The 20,453-nt window shown below is 46.8% G+C and overlaps 1 protein-coding gene across 1 annotated transcript in view; it reads left to right on the top strand.

Moving 5' to 3' along the window:
• LOC120030343 (dedicator of cytokinesis protein 11-like) overlaps positions 1-20,453 on the top strand; it is a 131,887-nt gene that overhangs the window by 37,142 nt on the left and 74,292 nt on the right. Inside the window, exons 16-31 of the mRNA XM_038975717.1 lie at positions 1,759-1,881; positions 2,044-2,120; positions 2,399-2,583; positions 3,269-3,334; positions 4,658-4,750; positions 5,914-6,037; positions 6,184-6,305; positions 10,827-10,910; positions 11,003-11,092; positions 11,286-11,407; positions 11,673-11,742; positions 12,170-12,280; positions 12,951-13,022; positions 17,085-17,231; positions 17,510-17,593; positions 18,239-18,350. Of these exons, the coding sequence (XP_038831645.1) occupies positions 1,759-1,881; positions 2,044-2,120; positions 2,399-2,583; positions 3,269-3,334; positions 4,658-4,750; positions 5,914-6,037; positions 6,184-6,305; positions 10,827-10,910; positions 11,003-11,092; positions 11,286-11,407; positions 11,673-11,742; positions 12,170-12,280; positions 12,951-13,022; positions 17,085-17,231; positions 17,510-17,593; positions 18,239-18,350 (1,682 nt within the window). The remainder of the gene's footprint in view (positions 1-1,758; positions 1,882-2,043; positions 2,121-2,398; positions 2,584-3,268; positions 3,335-4,657; positions 4,751-5,913; positions 6,038-6,183; positions 6,306-10,826; positions 10,911-11,002; positions 11,093-11,285; positions 11,408-11,672; positions 11,743-12,169; positions 12,281-12,950; positions 13,023-17,084; positions 17,232-17,509; positions 17,594-18,238; positions 18,351-20,453) is intronic.

Here is a 20,453-nt window from a genome sequence, read left to right as displayed (position 1 = left end):
AGATGTTCAGGAGTTTTATGGCTTTGGGGTAGAAGCTGTTCTAAAGCCTCTTGGACCTAGACTTGGCGCTCCGGCACCGCATGCCGTGCAATAGCAGAGAGAGCAGTCTATGACTAGGGTGGCTGAGTCTTTGACAATTTTTTAGAGCCTTCCTCTGACACCGCCTGGTATAGAGGTCCTGGATGGCAGGAAGATTTGCCCCAGTGATATACTGGGCCGTACTCACTACCCTCTGTAGTGTCTTGCAGTTGGAGGCCGAGCAGTTTCCATACCAGGCAGTCATGCAACCAGTCAGGATGCTCTCGATGATACAGCTGGATAACCTTTTGAGGATCTGAGGACCCATGCCAAATCTTTTCAGTCTCCTGAGGGGGGAATAGGTTGTCGTGCCCTCTTCACAACTGTCTTGGTGTGCTTGGACCATGTTTGTTTGTTGGTGATGTGGTACCAAGGAACTTGAAGCTCTCAACCTGTTCCACTACAGCCCCGTCGATGAGAATGGGTGTGTGCTCATCTCCTTTGTCTTGATCACGTTGAGGGAGAGGTTGTGGTCCTGGCACCACACGGTCAGTTCTCTGACCTCTTCCCTATAGGCTGTCTCATCGTTGTCGGTGATCAGGCCTACCACTGTTGTGTCATCGGCAAACTTAATGATGGTGTTGGAGTCGTGCCTGGCCGTGCAGTCATGAGTGAACAGGAAGTACAGGAGGGGACTGAGCACGCCCCCCTGAGGGGCCCCTGTGTTGAGGATCAGTATGGTGGATGTGTTGTTATCTACCCTTACCACCAGGGTGCGGCCCGTCAGGAAGTCTAGGATGCAGTTGCAGAGAGAGGTGATTAGTCCCAGGATCCTTAGCTTAGTGATGAGCTTTGAGGGCACTATGTTGTTGAACGCTGAGCTGTAGTCAATGAATAGCATTCTCACATAGGTGTTCCTTTTGTCCCGGTGGGAAAGGGTAGTGTGGAGTGCAATAGAGATTGCATCATCTGTGGATCTGTTGGGGTGGTATGCAAATTGAGTGGGTCTAGGGTTTCTGGGATAATGGTGTTGATGTGAGCCATGACCAGCCTTTCAAAGCACTTTGTGGCTACAGACGTGAGTGCTACGAGTCGGTAGTAATTTAGGCAGGTCACCTTAGTGTTCTTGGGCACAGGGACTATGGTAGTCAGCTTAAAACATGTTGGTATTACAGACTCAGACAGGGATGGGTTGAAAATGTCAGTGAAGACACTTGCCAGTTGGTCAGGGCATGCTCGCAGTACATGTCCTTGTAATCCGTCTGGCCCTGCGGCCTTGTGAATGTTGACCTGTTTAAAGGTCTTACTCACATCGGCTGCGGAGAACGTGATCACACAGTCGTCCGGAACATCTAGTGCTCTCATGTATGTGTCAGTGTTATTTGCCTCGAAGCGGGCATAGAAGTAGTTTAGCTCGTCAATGTGTTTACTTTGAGACAGTGTGATGATCATTTATTTGCATCTAAGGTGTTCCTGTACGGTGCACATCCTCTTCACACCAAGGTAAATATGAGTGTGTTTTACACAGTGGAGGCTGCTGAGGGGAGGACGGCTCATAATTAAGGCTGGAACGGAGCGAATGAAATGGCATCAAACACATGGAAATCGTGTGTTTTGATGAATTTGACACCATTCCACTCTATTCCGCCTCAGCTATTACCACGAGCCCTTTAAGGTGGCACCAGCCTCCTGTGCTTCTACACAGTAAATATGATCCTGTCTGTGTGTGTTGTTCTCCAGGCAGGTGTTTAATGATGCCCAGGGCAGTCTGGACATGGACGGGAAGTTCTCTCCTCTCTATCGCCAGGACAGCAGCAAGACCTCCACCGATGACCTCATCAAGATGCTGGCTGACATCAGGAAGTGAGTCATCAATAAGACCTATGATGGCTGTGACAGAACACTGTAGGGGGTTTGGCGTGCTGGCTGTGCTATATGTCAGTCGGTATCCTAGTGTCTGTTTACACTGCAGGCGTACTCTGGTGTTCTAGTGCTTTGACTGTTTCATGCACGTTCACCCTTTAGGCCAGAGAAGAACAAGCTGCAGATGATCCCTGGACAACTAAATGTCACCATCGAATGTGTGCCTCCAGACTTCTCAAGTGGGTAGTTTTATTCAGATATGTGCACCATCCATATTCAAACATTTGCCTTAACTAGTGTTGTTTCAGCCTGTCGTTTACATTAGATTGAATGATAAGTCAAAGTGTTAGTGTTTTCATTTAATTAGTTGATGACGAGTTATATTGATTAGTTGCACTAATGAACTCTTTACTCTTGCCCCCCCCCCCCGTATGTATGCATTTATAAAGCCTTTATAACAGCTACTTAAGACGTTCTAACATCGATTGCTCTAATGTCCTCCCTTCTTCTCCCTCAGACACGGTGACCTCGTCCTACATTCCAGTCAAGCCCTTTGAGGAGGAGTGTGAGAGGGTCTCTGTGGAGATGGAGGAGTTTCTCCCTGAGGAGGCCAAGTACAACTACCCCTTCACTGTCTTCAAGAACCACCTGTATGTCTATCCCCTGCAGCTGAAATACGACAACCAGAAGACCTTCACCAAGGTGGGGGAGAAGAGGGAGGGAGGGAGGGAGTGAGAGAGAGGGAGGAAGGGGAGAGGGAAAGCGAGAGAGAGAGAGGGAGATGGTTTTAGTCATCAGTGTGGAAATAGCAACACCAGACTGACTTGCAAGCATTGAGTGCAGTTGGTTATTGTGTTTACAGCTCACATGACTACTTATTGACTGTCCTTCTTCCTGGGGGAGTTATTGTGTTTACAGCTCACATGACTACTTATTGACTGTCCTTCTTCCTGGGGGAGTTATTGTATATACAGCTCACATGACTACTTATTGACTGTCCTCCTTCCTGGGGGAGTTATTGTGTATACAGCTCACATGACTACTTATTGACTGTCCTTCTTCCTGGGGGAGTTATTGTATATACAGCTCACATGACTACTTATTGACTGTCCTTCTTCCTGGGGGAGTTATTGTGTATACAGCTCACATGACTACTTATTGACTGTCCTTCTTCCTGGGGGAGTTATTGTGTTTACAGCTCACATGACTACTTATTGACTGTCCTTCTTCCTGGGGGAGTTATTGTATATACAGCTCACATGACTACTTATTGACTGTCCTCCTTCCTGGGGGAGTTATTGTGTTTACAGCTCAAATGACTACTTATTGACTGTCCTCCTTCCTGGGGGAGTTATTGTGTTGACTGAAGTGTCTTTTATCCTTGCAGGCAAGAAACGTAGCGGTGTGTGTGCAGTTCAGAGACTCGGACGAAGAAGGCGCGGCCCCTCTAAAGGTGAGCGTTTGTTTTGAATGAGAGGTGTGTGAGGTTGTGAAAATAACTGGGAGTCCCTAGGAAAGAAGACACACTGTTGAAAAAGTCCAACTCAAACTGCAGTGGAGTGGCAGAGTGGTCGCCAAAAAATAGAGGAGAGAAAAAAACTCTTACGTAAGCCAGTTATTACAGCTGACAAGGAGAGATAATGAGATCACTTACTCACTCACTCACACATTGAGCAACATCCACACACGTTGAATATTTCTGGGTGGAAACCTCCATCAAACGGCTAAAGAATTGTTTTTAGATGGACTGATAGCCAATGGTTTAGGTAGCTAGCATTTACAGTACCATACTGTAGACCTAAGTTCTGCCTGTTTTAGTTGTTTGTTGCTGTGCTGGTCTTTTCTGTACTCTCCCCCCACTCTGGAGATAAGACTCCATGCTGGAGATTCCAGTCCTTCTAGCCAGGGAACGGGTCCTCAGCCTCACTGTGTAATCACCACACTTTCACATGTTGTTGCCGCAGGAACAGGGCTTCTAAATGCACAACTTTTTCCATGCTGGTACACAACCCATAATCATATGATCTGAAACTGTCTCTTCTTCGACTGAGCTGTTGATTTGAGCTCTGCTCACTCTGTTCTTTCAGAGGACCTCCACCGCTCTCATAGGCTGTGTCGCAAATGGCACCCTATTCCCAGGGTAGTGCCCTACTTCTGACACTACTTTTCACCAGAGCTGCTCAAACGCTGTGCACTACTTAGGGAATAGGATGCCATTTGGGACCGAGCCCGAGGCTCTGCCTCTCCTCTCTGCAGTAATGAGGAATGACCAAAGTAATCAATGTCCTAATTACCGTTCCAAACGGATCCCCCTCTCCTCCTCACTGTGTCTGCCATATCAGGGTCAATTATCTAGACCTCTGCCTGGACTTCCAAACAGGTTGACTTCAGGGCATGTATTCACAAAGCCACATCACATGCATGGGCTTAGGCAACTCAGCCTGCCCCTCCTCCTTCCTTCCCCTGGTTCTGCTTGGTCAGTTTAGCCTGGCGTGAGAGACGTCTCCTCTCATTAACTCAAATCTCACCTCTAACTGACACTGGTGAACAGCTCGTTTTCACCATTGTTCTTACAGATGTTGTTTGTTTGTGTTGCAAGTTCTGCCATGAGAGGCTAGCGTTGTATTTTAGATGTGATTGTACAGTTCTTTGAAACCATTTCTGTCTAGTTATTATCAATGCTCACAGATTGCTGTAGACTTACTCACTGGCATACCCTAACATTGAAGGATGAGCAGTAGATGACTAATAATGTATGTGTGTGTGTGTGTTTCAGTGTATCTACGGAAAGCCAGGGGAGACACTCTTCACCACCAGTGCCTGTGCGGCCGTCCTCCACCACAACCAGAACCCTGAGTTCTATGACGAGGTGAGTAAATAAACCTGACCTGCCAAGCCCCCCCTCCCATGGTTCACGTCTACAAAACAGTTAAACAGTTGAGTTTGAACAATGCATCATGTCTGGTCAAAGTTTCACTATAGGTGAAGGAGTTGAAAAGTTGGTGTTTTTAAAGCCTATTTAAAACATGGTCGGTCTACAGTACAGTATTCTACTGAAGTCCAGTCCACCAGTTATTTCCGGATTAATCCTGTAACTCTGCCTCACACTGGGCTAGTCAGACACCCACCAGAGCCTCCCTGGCCAGGGAAAAGGGAGGGAGAGGTGAGGACAGGAGACTATCTCAGACCCACGGGAGCGGGGGCATCTTGTGTTAGGTATATGGATTAGACTCCACACACACTCACCATCCAAGCCCCCCCTTTTCTTTACTCTCCAGTGACCAATTCCTGGACCAATACCTCATGCCTTGCTGAATAGTTAACTAAATGAGTTCAAGTGAGTTATGAGGAAGACCAGCTTCAACAAGTGAAAGGACAGCACTATTGATGTTGACACATGATCAAGTCATACTGAGAATTATGGTTTAATTGACGTTAGTTTAATACTATGCCATGGGCTGTCTGTTATTTCCTGTGAAGCAGAGCGCACGTGCAGGCAGACTGAACATTATTCTACTCACTGTTACTGCCCCCTTGTGGGGAGAGTAGGAAGAATTGAGCTTTTTGACCAAATTGTTAAAATTTAATAAAAAAAATACATTTTTGTCATTTAGCAGATGCTCTTATCCAGAGTGAGTGCATACATTTTCATACTTTTTTCCATACTGTTTTGTGTGTTGCAGTTTCACCTTTTAATCACTGTGCTGCATAAAGGCTAGACACATCATTTATGACAATGTTATGACTTATATTAAAGTAGTTCCATTACAGCTAAAGTAGCGTAGATAGGTCAGGTAAGGTGCATTTCTTATGAACATTAATATTAATGGTTGATTGGGTTCCTATGAACATTATCACTAATATTAATGATTGATTGGGTTCCTATGAACATTATTAATGATTGATTGGGTTCCTATGAACATTATCACTAATATTAATGATTGATTGGGTTCCTATGAACATTATTAATGATTGATTGGGTTCCTATGAACATTATCACTAATATTAATGATTGTTTCCCTACCTGTACAGGTGAAGATTGAGCTGCCAGTCCATGTTCATGAGAAACACCACATCCTCTTTACCTTCTACCACATCAGCTGTGAGATAAGTACCAAGACCAGCACCAAGAAGAGAGAGGGAGTCCAGTCCCTGGGTAAGACTAGGAGCGGTTTGTGTGTCTGTGTGTGCGTGTGTGTGTTTTTTTGAGGGTGTGCGTGTGTCTGTTAGTGTATTTGTCTTGAGTGTGTGTATCTACCATCTACCTCCATTACCTTAGCCGTCCATCTCTCTCTGTAACAGTGGGCTACTCCTGGGCCCCTCTGTTGGAAGATGGCAGGATGCAGTCTATAGAGCTACAGCTGCCTGTGTCTGCCACCCTGCCCCCTGGATACCTGTATGACAAGACCCAGGACGCCAAGAAGGTACAACCCTCTGGGTACTAGAGAGAACCTGGGGTCAGGGCAGAGGTTTCTCCTGCTTGTATGCTAGTGGCATATGACTGAGATGACATTGATTAAAACATTTGGAGAACGATATTATGAAAAACTATTAGGGGTATAATGGTACACGTATTTGGTACGGGGACCTCGGTTTTGTCCGCACTGAACCCGAATGAATATGTCTACACTGCGTTGTAGGCCGATATGCTATGTCTACACTGCGTCGTAGGCCTATAGGCTATGTCTACACTGCGTTGTAGGCCGATAGGCTATGTCTACACTGCGTTGTAGGCCTATAGGCTATGTCTACACTGCGTTGTAGGCCTATAGGCTATGTCTACACTGCGTTGTAGGCTGATAGGCTATGTCTACACTGCGTTGTAGGCCGATAGGCTATGTCTACACTGCGTTGTAGGCCTATAGGCTATGTCTACACTGCGTTGTAGGCCGATAGGCTATGTCTACACTGCGTTGTAGGCCGATAGGCTATGTCTACACTGCGTTGTAGGCTGATAGGCTATGTCTACACTGCGTCGTAGGCCTATATGCTATGTCTACACTGCGTTGTAGGCCTATAGGCTATGTCTACACTGCGTTGTAGGCCTATAGGCTATGTCTACACTGCGTTGTAGGCCGATAGGCTATGTCTACACTGCGTCGTAGGCCTATATGCTATGTCTACACTGCGTTGTAGGCCAATAGGCTATGTCTACACTGCGTTGTAGGCCGATAGGCTATGTCTACACTGCGTTGTAGGTCGATAGGCTATGTCTACACTGCGTTGTAGGCCTATAGGCTATGTCTACACTGCGTTGTAGGCCGATAGGCTATGTCTACACTGCGTTGTAGGCCTATAGGCTATGTCTACACTGCGTTGTAGGCCTATAGGCTATGTTTACACTGCGTTGTAGGCCTATATGCTATGTCTACACTGCGTTGTAGGCCTATATGCTATGTCTACACTGCGTTGTAGGCCTATATGCTATGTCTACACTGCGTTGTAGGCCTATAGGCTATGTCTACACTGCGTTGTAGGCTGATAGGCTATGTCTACACTGCGTTGTAGGCCGATAGGCTATGTCTACACTGCGTTGTAGGCCTATAGGCTATGTCTACACTGCGTTGTAGGCCTATAGGCTATGTCTACACTGCGTTGTAGGCCTATAGGCTATGTCTACACTGCGTTGTAGGCCTATAGGCTATGTCTACACTGCGTTGTAGGCCTATAGGCTATGTCTACACTGCGTTGTAGGCCGATAGGCTATGTCTACACTGCGTTGTAGGCCTATAGGCTATGTCTACACTGCGTTGTAGGCCGATAGGCTATGTCTACACTGCGTTGTAGGCTGATAGGCTATGTCTACACTGCGTCGTAGGCCTATATGCTATGTCTACACTGCGTTGTAGGCCTATATGCTATGTCTACACTGCGTTGTAGGCCTATAGGCTATGTCTACACTGCGTTGTAGGCCGATAGGCTATGTCTACACTGCGTCGTAGGCCTATATGCTATGTCTACACTGCGTTGTAGGCCGATAGGCTATGTCTACACTGCGTTGTAGGCCGATAGGCTATGTCTACACTGCGTTGTAGGCCGATAGGCTATGTCTACACTGCGTCGTAGGCCGATAGGCTATGTCTACACTGCGTCGTAGGCCTATAGGCTATGTCTACACTGCGTTGTAGGCCGATAGGCTATGTCTACACTGCGTTGTAGGCCTATAGGCTATGTCTACACTGCGTTGTAGGCCTATAGGCTATGTCTACACTGCGTTGTAGGCCTATAGGCTATGTCTACACTGCGTTGTAGGCCTATAGGCTATGTCTACACTGCGTTGTAGGCCGATAGGCTATGTCTACACTGCGTTGTAGGCCTATATGCTATGTCTACACTGCGTTGTAGGCCTATAGGCTATGTCTACACTGCGTTGTAGGCCGATAGGCTATGTCTACACTGCGTTGTAGGCCTATATGCTATGTCTACACTGCGTTGTAGGCCTATAGGCTATGTCTACACTGTGTTGTAGGCCTATGCCTCTGAGTAAGTCTGAGCTGAAACAATAACATTTCAGGCTATTCCATTAAAACGACTGCAGCATATTTGCACGTTGTAATAAAAAGTCTAATCTTAATTGATGCATTTCAAATTGTCCTTTTGTGAGGCGCAGCCGGGAACTAAACTCAGCAAAAAAAGAAACGGGATGAGCCTGCAGGAAGGGTACCACATGAGGGAGGAGGATGTCTTCCCTGTAACGCACAGCATTGAGATCGCCTCAGTCCGATGATGCTGTGACACACCACCCCAGACCATGACGGACGCTCCACCACCAAATCGATCCCGCTCCAGAGTACAGACCTCGGTGTAACGCTCATTCCTTCGACGATAACCGCAAATCCGACCATCACCCCTGATGAGACAAAACCGTGACTCGTCAGTGAAGAGCACTTTTTGCCAGTCCTGTCTGGTCCAGCGACGGTGGGTTTGTGCCCATAGGCGACGTTGTTGCCGGTGATGTCTGGTGAGGACCTGCCTTACAACAGGCCTACAAGCCCTCAGTCCAGCCTCTCTCAGCCTATTGCGGACAGTCTGAGCACTGATGGAGGGATTGTGCGTTCCTGGTGTAACTCGGGCAGTTGTTGTTGCCATCCTGTACCTGTCCCCCAGGTGTGATGTTCGGATGTACCGATCCTCTACAGGTGTTGTTACACGTGGTCTGCCACTGCGAGGACAATCAGCTGTCCGCCCTGTCTCCCTGTAGCGCTGTCTTCAGTGTCTCACAGTACGTACATTGCAATTTATTGCCCTGGCCACATCTGCAGTCCTCATGCCTCCTTGCAGCATGCCTAAGGCACGTTCACGCAGATGAGCAGGGACCCTGGGCATCTTTCTTTTGTTTTTTTTCAGAGCCAGTAGAAAGGCCTCTTTAGTGTCCTAAGTTTTCATAACTGTGACCTTAATTGCCTACCGCCTGTAAGCTGTTAGTGTCTTAACGACCGTTCCACAGGTGCATGTTGTTTATGTTTCATTGAACAAGCATGGGAAACAGTGTTTAAACCCTTTACAATGAAGATCTGTGAAGTTATTTGGATTTTTACAAATTATCTTTGAAAGACAGTGTCCTGAAAAAGGGACGTTTCTTTTAGTTCTGTACAATGTCGAGTGGTGGGGTTGATAAACCAGAATTGGAGGATCCTCCATCGAGAAACATTTTGGCTTCCCAGTAGATTACTACGGCGATGGACAGAGAGTGGTGGATAAAACATTAAAAGTATGTCGCCATGCTCAAAGAGAATAGCCTATGCAGCTGCCAACACCTCAAATATGTTGACACATTTACACCGACATCACCCTCTGCATTCAAGCAGCCCTTGGCAGCTGATTCTGACCTGGCCAAAGAAATTACAGGAGCGATAGGTAGGCTATTTTATACAGTCTTTGGTTTATAGCCATTCTCTGTGGTTGAGAATAGGGGGTTTCAGCACCTCATGAAAGTGCTCGAGCGACGTTAAGAACCTCCCTCTTTCACCCATTTCAGCAAACAGGTAGTACCCTCTCTATATAAGCAATGCAAAAGTTTTAAATTAATTGGCCAATGCACCATTGGGCGCTTACTTAAAGACCCAATGCAGTGAAAATACATATTTTCCTGTGTTTAATATATATTTTCACACTGAGGTTGGAATAATTCTGTGAAATTGTGAAAATGATGCTAATGGCCTTTTAGTGTAAGAGCTGTTTGAAAATACTGCCTAAAATTTCAGCTTGTTTTGGTGGGATGGAGTTTTGGCCTCCCTGGTGACATCTGAAGGAGGCAGTGTCATGGTGCATTCGTAACCAAGTGGGAATTAGGAATTTACCACATACGACTGGGATCTTTATGACCGGTCATCACACTCGGAATTCCATCTTTTTAGCGAGCCGACTTTCCGACCTGAAGATCACAGTCGTGATTTGACCTCGTTTTTTTCAGAGTTCCCAGTTGTTTTGAATGCACCATAACATTCCAAGCACCCGCTTTCCCACATGGTGACCTCTGACCTCACCTACTAAGGAAATGGCCTCTATTACAGTATTTTCGTCAGTTAAATGCAACAACAAAACATTATTTATGAAGAGCAATTTATGAATGTGTTTTTTTAAACTCTATATTTGATAGATGTACTTTTGGTTCATAGTTGACACAGCTTGTTGGCCATTAGCCTGTCTGCATTTCTCAACAAATTTCAAATTAGATGAATGCATCCAACTGGTATTTATGACTTCACAACTGCTAAATTCCCACCTCCCACGTGGTTACAAACACAGCATCAGAATGGAATGCCAGGAACATTATGAATGGCATTTAATTTTCCCGCTGTACCGAATCCAAACCGTGACTCCAAAACCGCAATACGTACCGAACCGTGGGTTTGGTGAACCATTACACCCCTGCAAACTATGAGTTATTTAAAAATGCAGGATACTAAAATCACTTCATTGTATTTGTTTTTTTCTCCTTACAGCCAGCGCCAGATATAAAATGGGTAGAAAACTGCAAGCCCCTTTTCAAAGTGAAGACCAATGTAGCTTCAACAATATACCCTGAAGTATGTCTTCTACCTTCCAACATTAAAACAACTTGTTAAAGCTATTGTAACAAACACCATAAGACATCTGTGTTCTGTATTTCTCTGTCTAGGATCTGCACCTCCACAAGTTCTTCCAGCACTGCCAGCTGATAAGGTCCTCCTCAGAGGGCAACCCAGCAGAACTCATCAAGTATCTTAAGGTGAGAGAGACACTTCTGTCTCATTTACACTATCACTTGGTATTGCTGTCTCTCTCTGACTTCAACCCTCATATATTTTAACTAAATGTCCTGCTGGTCATGCTCTCTCTCTCTCTTTGTCTCTCTCTCTCTCACTCAACAACCCTTTCTCTCTTTCTCGCCATCTCTCTCCCTCCTTCCCTCCCTTCCCTAGTGCCTGCATGCCATGGAGGCTCAGGTGATCATTAAGTTCCTCCCCACTGTGCTGATGCAGCTGTTTGAGGTGCTCACCACGGCAACCAAAGAAGCTCAAGAAATCGCTGTCAACTCCACCCGGTGAGTCTTGACCCCTGACCCTATGACGGTATCATGATCTGACCCCATGAAATAGTGACCTAGACATAGTCATAGTTGTGAATGTGAGTTATAAGTCAATTGATTTGAAAGGCCTTTTTTGTTGTCAAATATAACACAAAAGTCACTGTACAGGAGTTTGCTAAACGGCACAAACAGATTTGGGACGAGGTTATTTTAAATGCTTTTTTGGAAGCGTTAATGGATGTAGGTTGAGGAAAGTAACCATAATATTCTAATTCTTCAGTGTGATTATACACGTCGTTTCCCGGTGCCATGAGGAAGGACTGGAAAACTACCTGCGCTCTTTTCTGAAGGTAAAACGTCAGGCATCATACACACGACAGTCGATAATCATTTTGAGACTCCCGAATGGCGCTGCGGTCTAAGGCACTGCATCACTACAGACACCCAGGTTCGAATCCAGGCTGTATCACAACTGGCTGTGATTTGAAGTCCTGTAGGGCGGCGCACAATTGGCCCAGTGTTGTCTGGGGTAGGCTGTCATTGTAAATAAGAATTTGTTCTAAACTGATTTTCCTAGTTAAATAAAGGTTACATTTAATGAGCAGAATCAAGGCCTGGTCCTTGCCTTACTGATGAATGTAAAGATGGGTAATGCATTTTCAGTTGAAAGTTACTTGAAGTTCATTAATTTCTCATTTGGGATAATGTTCAACATACCATGGAAAGTGATAATGTGAAGGTTGTGTATTAATGCCTATTTCTGTGTTGTGTCCCCAGTATGTGTTTGTGTCTGGGAACTCTGGGACCACTCATGAAGTCCTGGCCACTGCAGTTACAGCCATCCTCAAACAGACAGCAGATTTCAACACCAGCAACAAGCTGCTCAAGGTGTGTGTGTGTGTGTGTGTGTGTGTGTGTGTGTGTGTGTGTGTGTGTGTGTGTGTGTGTGTGTGTGTGTGTGTGTGTGTGTGTGTGTGTGTGTGTGTGTGTGTGTGTGTGTGTGTGTGTGTGTGTGTGTGTATTTGGATCCCCATTAGCTTTTGCAGGAACAGCAGCATGCACACACTTTTTTACTTGTCACGTTCAAGCATAAAATGTAAATTCCCATACTGACCAGCAGGTATCACTGCAGCACATGCAGCTGAACCAGCCACTTGTTCCTTGTAAGGGAAAGTGGATTCCTTACATTCTTGTGTCACTAATAAGCATGTTTTGACAACCCACCATGTTTTCGAAACAATTACTTTTGCGCAGTTTTCTATTGTCAGTACACCTAGGATTCCTGCACAAGAAGCCGGTATTATAAAGCCCATATTATAGAACCCATTGATGTTTTTTGTTGTTGTCAGACTGTTGATATGATCTTTCTTAGGAAGGGTGCATCCCTAATGGCATCGCATTCCCTTTATAGTGCACTACTTTTGACAAGGGCATTATGCAGGCCTCTGGCCCAAGGTAGTGCACTATGAAGTAATAGGGTGGCAATCGGGACGCTATCTAAATGTTTCACAATTGAGCAGTAGGTCCAACTTCTTCTGTCCCTCTTCCTCTTTTCTAGTATTCTTGGTTCTTCTTTGAGACAATGGCCAAGTCCATGGCCCAGTACCTCCAGGAGGGCAACAGGATCAAGGTTGGTGCATGTTCTATTCTGATTAGGGGTTTATCTTGTGTCCCACATCGAAGATAGTGCACTCCCACATGCACGCGTGCACACACCCACACAAAACAGCCATCCCTGACAAGCCCTCAGGTGGAGGGGAACAGTTAGCATTCTTGCTATGCAAATATGTATCATGTGGCGCTGCAGTGTTACATTTCACACACTCTTTCCTCACTGCAAAAATGTGGCAATGAACACTTCCTCATTCTACAGATATGCAAAGTTCAGTTGGTGATAAGGATATTCCTGTTTGTACTCTTATCTTGGCAACAGTTTAGAAACAGGCCCAGTAAAATCCAGACTGAAGCATCTACTGAAAATAAACTAAGGTTGCTGAAATTGACCACAATTCTAATATAATATTCACTAGTACATTTGAGGATTTTACAAGCTGTGCACATTTTAGTGAGTCATGTTTCATCTCTTAGGCTGTTGTGAAAGAAATCTATTTCTCAATGACCAGAAGAGCACACTTGTAACGGTCGTCCTCCTCCTCTTCGGATGAAGAGGAGGAGTAGGGATTGGACCAAAGCGCAGCGTGATAGTTTGCCATAACGAAGTTTATTAAAGTAAAGACAAAAACCGAAAACACTTCAACAAACTACAAAATAACAAAACGACGTAGACATACCTGAACATGGAACTTACATAAATACACGAAGAACTCACGAACAGGAACAGACTACATACACGAACGACAACGAAACAGTCCCGTATGGTGCAACATACACAGACACGGAAGACAACCACCCACAAACAAACAGTGTGAACAGCCTACCTTTATATGGTTCTCAATCAGAGGAAAAGTCAAACACTTGTCTCTGATTGAGAACCATATAAGGCTAATTACAAATGACCTAAACATAGAAACACAAAACATAGAATGCCCACCCCAACTCACGCCCTGACCAACTAAACACATACAAAAATAACAGAAAACAGGTCAGGAACGTGACAGAACCCCCCCCTCAAGGTGCGAACTCCGGACGCACCACCAAAAGTCTAGGGGAGGGTCTGGGTGGGCATCTGTCCACGGTGGCGGCTCAGGCTCTGGGCGTGGTCCCCATCCCACCATAATAAATCCCCGCTTCTTTAACCTCCTCCCAATGACCACCCTCCAAATTAACCCCACTGGATTAAGGGGCAGCACCGGAATGAGGGGCAACACCAGAATGACTGGCGGATCCTGGCTGGCTGGCTCTGGCGGATCCTGGCTGGCTGGCTCTGGCGGATCCTGGCTGGCTGGCTCTGGCGGATCCTGGCTGGATGACGGCTCTGGCTGGATGACGGCTCTGGCGGATCCTGGCTGGCTGGCTCTGGCGGATCCTGGCTGGATGACGGCTCTGGCTGGTCATGGCTGGATGACGGCTCTGGCTGGTCATGGCTGGATGACGGCTCTGGCTGGTCATGGCTGGATGACGGCTCTGGCTGGTCATGGCTGGATGACGGCTCTGGCTGGTCATGGCTGGATGACGGCTCTGGCTGGTCATGGCTGGATGACGGCTCTGGCTGGTCATGGCTCGCTGACGGCTCTGGCTGGTCATGTCTGGCGGAAGGCTTTGGCTGCTCCTGTCTGGCGGAAGGCTTTGGCTGCTCCTGTCTGGCGGAAGGCTCTAGCGGCTCCTGTCTGGCGGACGGCTCTAGCGGCTCCTGTCTGGCGGACGGCTCTGAAGGCTCATGGCAGACGGGCGGCTTTGCAGGCTCATGGCAGACGGGCGGCTTTGAAGGCTCAGTACAGACGGGCAGTTCATGCGACGCTTGGCAGACGGACAGTTCAGACGCGTTGGGCAGACGGGCAGTTCAGGCGCCGTTGGGCAGACGGGCAGTTCAGGCGCCGCTTGGCAGACGGGCAGTTCAGGCGCCGCTTGGCAGACGGGCAGTTCAGGCGCCGTTGGGCAGACGGGCCGTTCAGGCGCCGCTGGGCAGACGGCAGATTCTGGCCTGCTGAGACGCACTGTCAGCCTGGTGCGTGGTGCCGGAACTGGAGGTACCGGGCTAAAGACACGCACCTTCAGGCTAGTGCGGGGAGTAACAACAGGGCACACTGGACTCTCAAGGCGTACTATAGGCCTGGTGCGTGGTACCGGCACTGGTGGTACCGGGCTGAGGGCACGCACATCAGGGCGAGTACGGGAAGAAGGTACAGTGCGTACAGGGTTCTGGAGACGCACAGGAGGCTTGATGCGTGGTGCCGGAACTGGAGGCACTGGGCTGGATACACGCACCACAGCGAGAGTGCGTGGAGGAGGAACAGGGCTCTGGAGACGCACTGGAAGCCTGGTGCGTGGTGTAGGCACTGGTGGTACTGGGCTGGAGCGGGGAGGTGGCGTTGGAAATACCGGACCGTGCAGGCGTACTGGCTCCCTTGAGCATTGAGCCTGCCCAACCTTACCTGGTTGTATGCTCCCCGTCGCCCGACCAGTGCGGGGAGGTGGAATAACCCGCACCGGGCTATGTAGGCGAACCGGGAACACCATGCGTAAGGCTGGTGCCATGTAAGCCGGCCCGAGGAGACGTACTGGTGGCCAAATATGTAGGGCCGGCTTCATGACATCCGGCTCAATACTCAATCTAGCCCTGCCAGTGCGGGGAGGTGGAATAACCCACACCGGGCTATGCACACGTACAGGAGACACCATGCGCTCTACTGCGTAACACGGTGTCTGCCCGTACTCTCGCTCTCCACGGTAAGTACAGGGAGTGGGCGCAGGTCTCCTACCTGACTTCGCCACTCTCCCTCTTAGCCCCCCCCCCAAGACATTTTTGGGGTTTACTCACAGGCTTCCTACCGCGTCGTCGTGCTGCCTCCATTCGCCGGTATCCCTCCTCGCACAGCGCCAGAGAATCCCAGGCGGGCTCCGGCACTCGCCCTGGGTCGATCGCCCACCTGTCGATCTCCTCCCACGTAGTGTAGCCCAGATCCTTCTCCTGCTTCCGAGCTAGCTCCTCGAAACGCCGCCTCTCTGCTTTCGCTGCCTCCAGCTCAGCTTTGGGACGGCGATTTTCTCCTGCCTTAGCCCAGGGACCTTCTCCATTCATTATTTGCTCCCATGTCCACGAGTCCTGGTTTTTAGGTCGCTGCTGCTGGTCCCTCTCACGCTGCTTGATCCATGGATGGTGGGTGGTTCTGTAACGGTCGTCCTCCTCCTCTTCGGATGAAGAGGAGGAGTAGGGATTGGACCAAAGCGCAGCGTGATAGTTTGCCATAACAAAGTTTGTTAAAGTAAAGACGAAAACCGAAAACACTTCAACAAACTACAAAATAACAAAACGACGTAGACATACCTGAACATGGAACTTACATAAATACACGAAGAACTCACGAACAGGAACAGACTACATACACGAACGACAACGAAACAGTCCCGTATGGTGCAACATACACAGACACGGAAGACAACCACCCACAAACAAACAGTGTGAACAGCCTACCTTTATATGGTTCTCAATCAGAGGAAAAGTCAAACACCTGTCTCTGATTGAGAACCATATAAGGCTAATTACAAATGACCTAAACATAGAAACACAAAACATAGAATGCCCACCCCAACTCACGCCCTGACCAACTAAACACATACAAAAATAACAGAAAACAGGTCAGGAACGTGACAACACTTGTTCCTTCCTCCCATGCTATTAGTTAATATAAGATTAGTTTATCTGTAGTTGGGGCGAATCAGAACCACAAATCCACACACTTTATACCATAGAACAGGGGTGTCAAACTCATTCCACGGAGGGCCTAGTGTCTGCAGGTTTTTGGTTTTTCCTTTCAATAAAGCCCTAGACAACCAGGTGTGGGGAGTTCCTAACTAATTAGTGATGTTAATTCATCAATCAAGTACAAGGGAGGAGCGAAAACCCGCAGACACTCGGCCCCCCGTGGAATGAGTTTGACACCTGTGCCATAGAACATCCATTGAGCTCAATTGGAAAATTGCCTTACCCAAGTTAATTGTCGCTCGGCCCCGAGGTTCACATGAGGTCACCATCTTGTCGACATCTATAAATGAGTGTGTTGTGTCCTACCAGATGCCCCGTGCCCAGAGGTTTCCAGACAGTTTCCACCAGGTGCTCCAGTCCTTGCTGTTGTCCATCATGCCTCACATCACCATCCGCCATGTTGAGATCCCAGAGGAGGCCCGCTGTGTCAACCTCAGCCTGGCTGGCTTCATCAAGGTCAGGCCCCCATACAGTGCCTGAACCATACATTACAGTGCCTGAACCATACACTAAAGGACGGACATAATACAAAATACATTATCCCTGCTCTGAAAAAGGAATACTGTTGATATTGAGGTCTTCATTAAAGACCAAACTCCCTTCTGAAACTAGCGATAATGTGTGGTGAATTCAGTGTACTGTAAGTCAGGTGCTGTATATGAAAGATGTTCTTGGTGTGCTTAGTTGGTTAGTCCTGGTCTTCTTAATGCCCTGATCTGGGCTTGTCTCCACAGCGCTGTCTGACCTTCATGAACAGAGGCTTTGCCTTCAGCCTGGTCAACGACTACATGTGTGCCTTCACACTCAAAGACCCCAAGGTACTCGACACCAACCACAGTACCAACCACAGTACCAACCACAGTACCTCTTCAATTGTTGATCATTTTATTATATACACATGTATATTTATATTATATAGGTACTGTACAATAACAATAACCCTCCTGCTATTGTTGATCATGTATCATTAATGCAACGGGAACTAAAACAGCCTGCTGTACAGGCTTCTATAGACAGTAGATGCACATTGACTGTGGGAAATGTGCCCTACATAGAAAATACGAGCGTGCTATAAGGGATCATGAATGATAATAGTATAATTATACAGGCTATACAGCTGACTACCATAACACAGTATGACCCTGGCAGGTAGAATAAAAAGCCTTTAGCGTGTGGCCTCTAGCAGTCTTTCAACATGCCGACACATTTGATCAACACTATTATCAGCCTTACTATATTTGACTAACAAATATAAATCAACATGTACATCCATTTTTTTATTAACCCTCCGATTGCCGGTGGCTCTACAATGTTTTGTCTCAGAGATTATTTTCAATCCCAATCTCAATTCTTTTCATTTGTAGGATGAAAATAAACAATTTGTTTCTAGTCATCTTGAGTTCCAGTACGTGTGTTGTCTTAGGAGTTGTTTTGTAATGCTAGAGCGGTTTGTTGACTGACAGGTCTTGACGGAGATGAAGTTTGACTTCTTGATGACGGTGTGTAACCACGAGCACTACATCCCGCTCAACCTGCCCATGGCCTTCGGCCGCACCAAGCTGCAGAGAGTACAGGGTAGGGAGCTCCTAATCTCACGCCATGCTTCTCTGTTCTATCAGCTACCTACCTGCATTTGCTCCATGCCGGTGCCACCATAGAAATAAGAGTGAATAGAGTGAGTGTTTTGAGTGTACCCATGCCAAGAAGTCAAGTCACGAAGTGTACCCTTTAATCTGTGCTGTGATTTGTTGAGACAATTCAACTGGCATTAGAAAAAGCCACATCAGTTAGCATCATTTGAATAAACATTCTACATTACCATGGCAATCCAGCATTAGTTGATTGCATCCCAATACCAGACAGCCATTGTGAGTATACAGTACCAGTCTATTGCCAGGGTTAGAGCTTCCAAGTCCGTTCTATTCATTCATATTTCTAGGAGTGCCACACACAACCATCTATTACTGAGGTGCATAATTCAGGCCTTGTTCTGCAGTTTATGCTGGTTTTCCTTTCTCCCTGGTCACATAAAGGGAAACTTCACCACTTTTCAACCTCATATTCATCCTCAATATTAGTTTGAAAAGTGGTGAAATTTCCCTTTAATGTATCAATTAATGTAACTGATGGAAAAAACCTACTTGCAATACAAGGACCCTTGAGGACCAAGTCTAATACAAAGCAGACCATGTGGAGTCTAGCAAAAGGAGGGTTGTTAAATTAATTCTGTGAATGATATTTACCACAGCCACAGTATATTCTGGTAATAGTACTGCATGCTATGTTCATTTATTTTACTCATTTGTTTCTCCTCCCTCTTGTTTTGCTTGTGGTTGTCAGATTTTATTTCGTACGCGACGGAGCTTTTTGGCGTAGTAGGTAGGTGATGCCTCCATAACATCAACCGCCACGTTTGCAGTTTGAACGCCAACTGAGTCGGCATGCAACTAACCCACTTCTGCTACCTCCGTCTATCCAGGAAACTCCTAAACTCTTCATGATTGCTAAAATCCGTACCGCCTGCTTGGACCAATGTTTTGTTGTGGCCTGGAGATTGTCACACTTGCTGTCTTTGAACGTGGAAATCTAATTACTTTTCTCTCCCTGATGTTTTGACTGATGATTTCAGACGAGGGGAGAGTATTTCTTGCTGCCGCTGCATGAGGGACTGCTACCGTACATTCTCTCTCTATTCCTCTCTTCCATTTTCTCTCTCTCTCGTTCTCTCTCTCTTCCTCTCTTCCATTTTCTCTCGTTCTCGCTCTCTATTCAACTCTTCCATTTTCTCTCTCCCTTCATCTCTTGTTGGCTGCTTTTCCTTCACTCTGTAGTCCAACTCATCCCAAACCATCTCAATTGGGTTGAGGTCGTGCGATTGTGGAGGCCATCTGATGCAGCACTCCATCACTCTCCTTCTTGGTCAAATAGCCCTTACACAGCCTGGAGGTGTGTTGGGTCATTGTCCTGTTGAAAAACAAATGATAGTCCCACTAAGCGCAAACAAGTAGGACAATGTATTGCTGCAGAATGCTGTGGTAGCCATGCTGGTTAAGTGTGCCTTGAATTCTAAATAAATCACAGATAGTGTCACCAGCAAAGCAACCCCACACCATCACACCACCACCTCCATGCTTCACGGTGGGAACCACACATGCGGAGATCATCCGTTCACCTACTCTGCGTCTCACAAAGACACGGCGGTTGGAACCAAAAATCTCAAATTTGGACTCATCAGACCAAAGAACAGATTTCCACTGGTCTAATGTCCATTGCTCGTGTTTCTTGGCCCAAGCAAGTCTCTTCTTATTCATGCCTTTAATAGTGGTTTCTTTGCAGCAGTTCGACCATGAAGGCCTGATTCACGCGGTCTCCTCTGAACAGTTGATGTTGAGATGTGTCTGTTACTTGAATTCTGTGAAGCATTTATTTGGTCTGCAATCTGAGGCTGGTAACTCTAATGAACTTATCCTCTGCAGCAGAGGTAACTCTGGGTCTTCCTTTCCTAATGTGAGCCAGTTTCATCATAGCGCTTGATGGTTTTTGTGACTGCGCTTGTTCTTGAAATTTTATGGATTGTCTTAAAATAATGATGGACTGTCATTTCTCTTTGCTTATTTGAGCTGTTCTTGCCATGATATGGACTTGGTCTTTTACCAAATAGGGCTATCTTCTGTATAC

This window comes from Salvelinus namaycush, chromosome 36, assembly GCF_016432855.1.
Source record: "Salvelinus namaycush isolate Seneca chromosome 36, SaNama_1.0, whole genome shotgun sequence".
NCBI classification, from domain to species: Eukaryota; Metazoa; Chordata; class Actinopteri; order Salmoniformes; family Salmonidae; genus Salvelinus; species Salvelinus namaycush.
The sequence above is the reverse complement of the archived record's forward strand: the minus strand, read 5'-3'. Positions and strand labels throughout refer to the sequence as shown.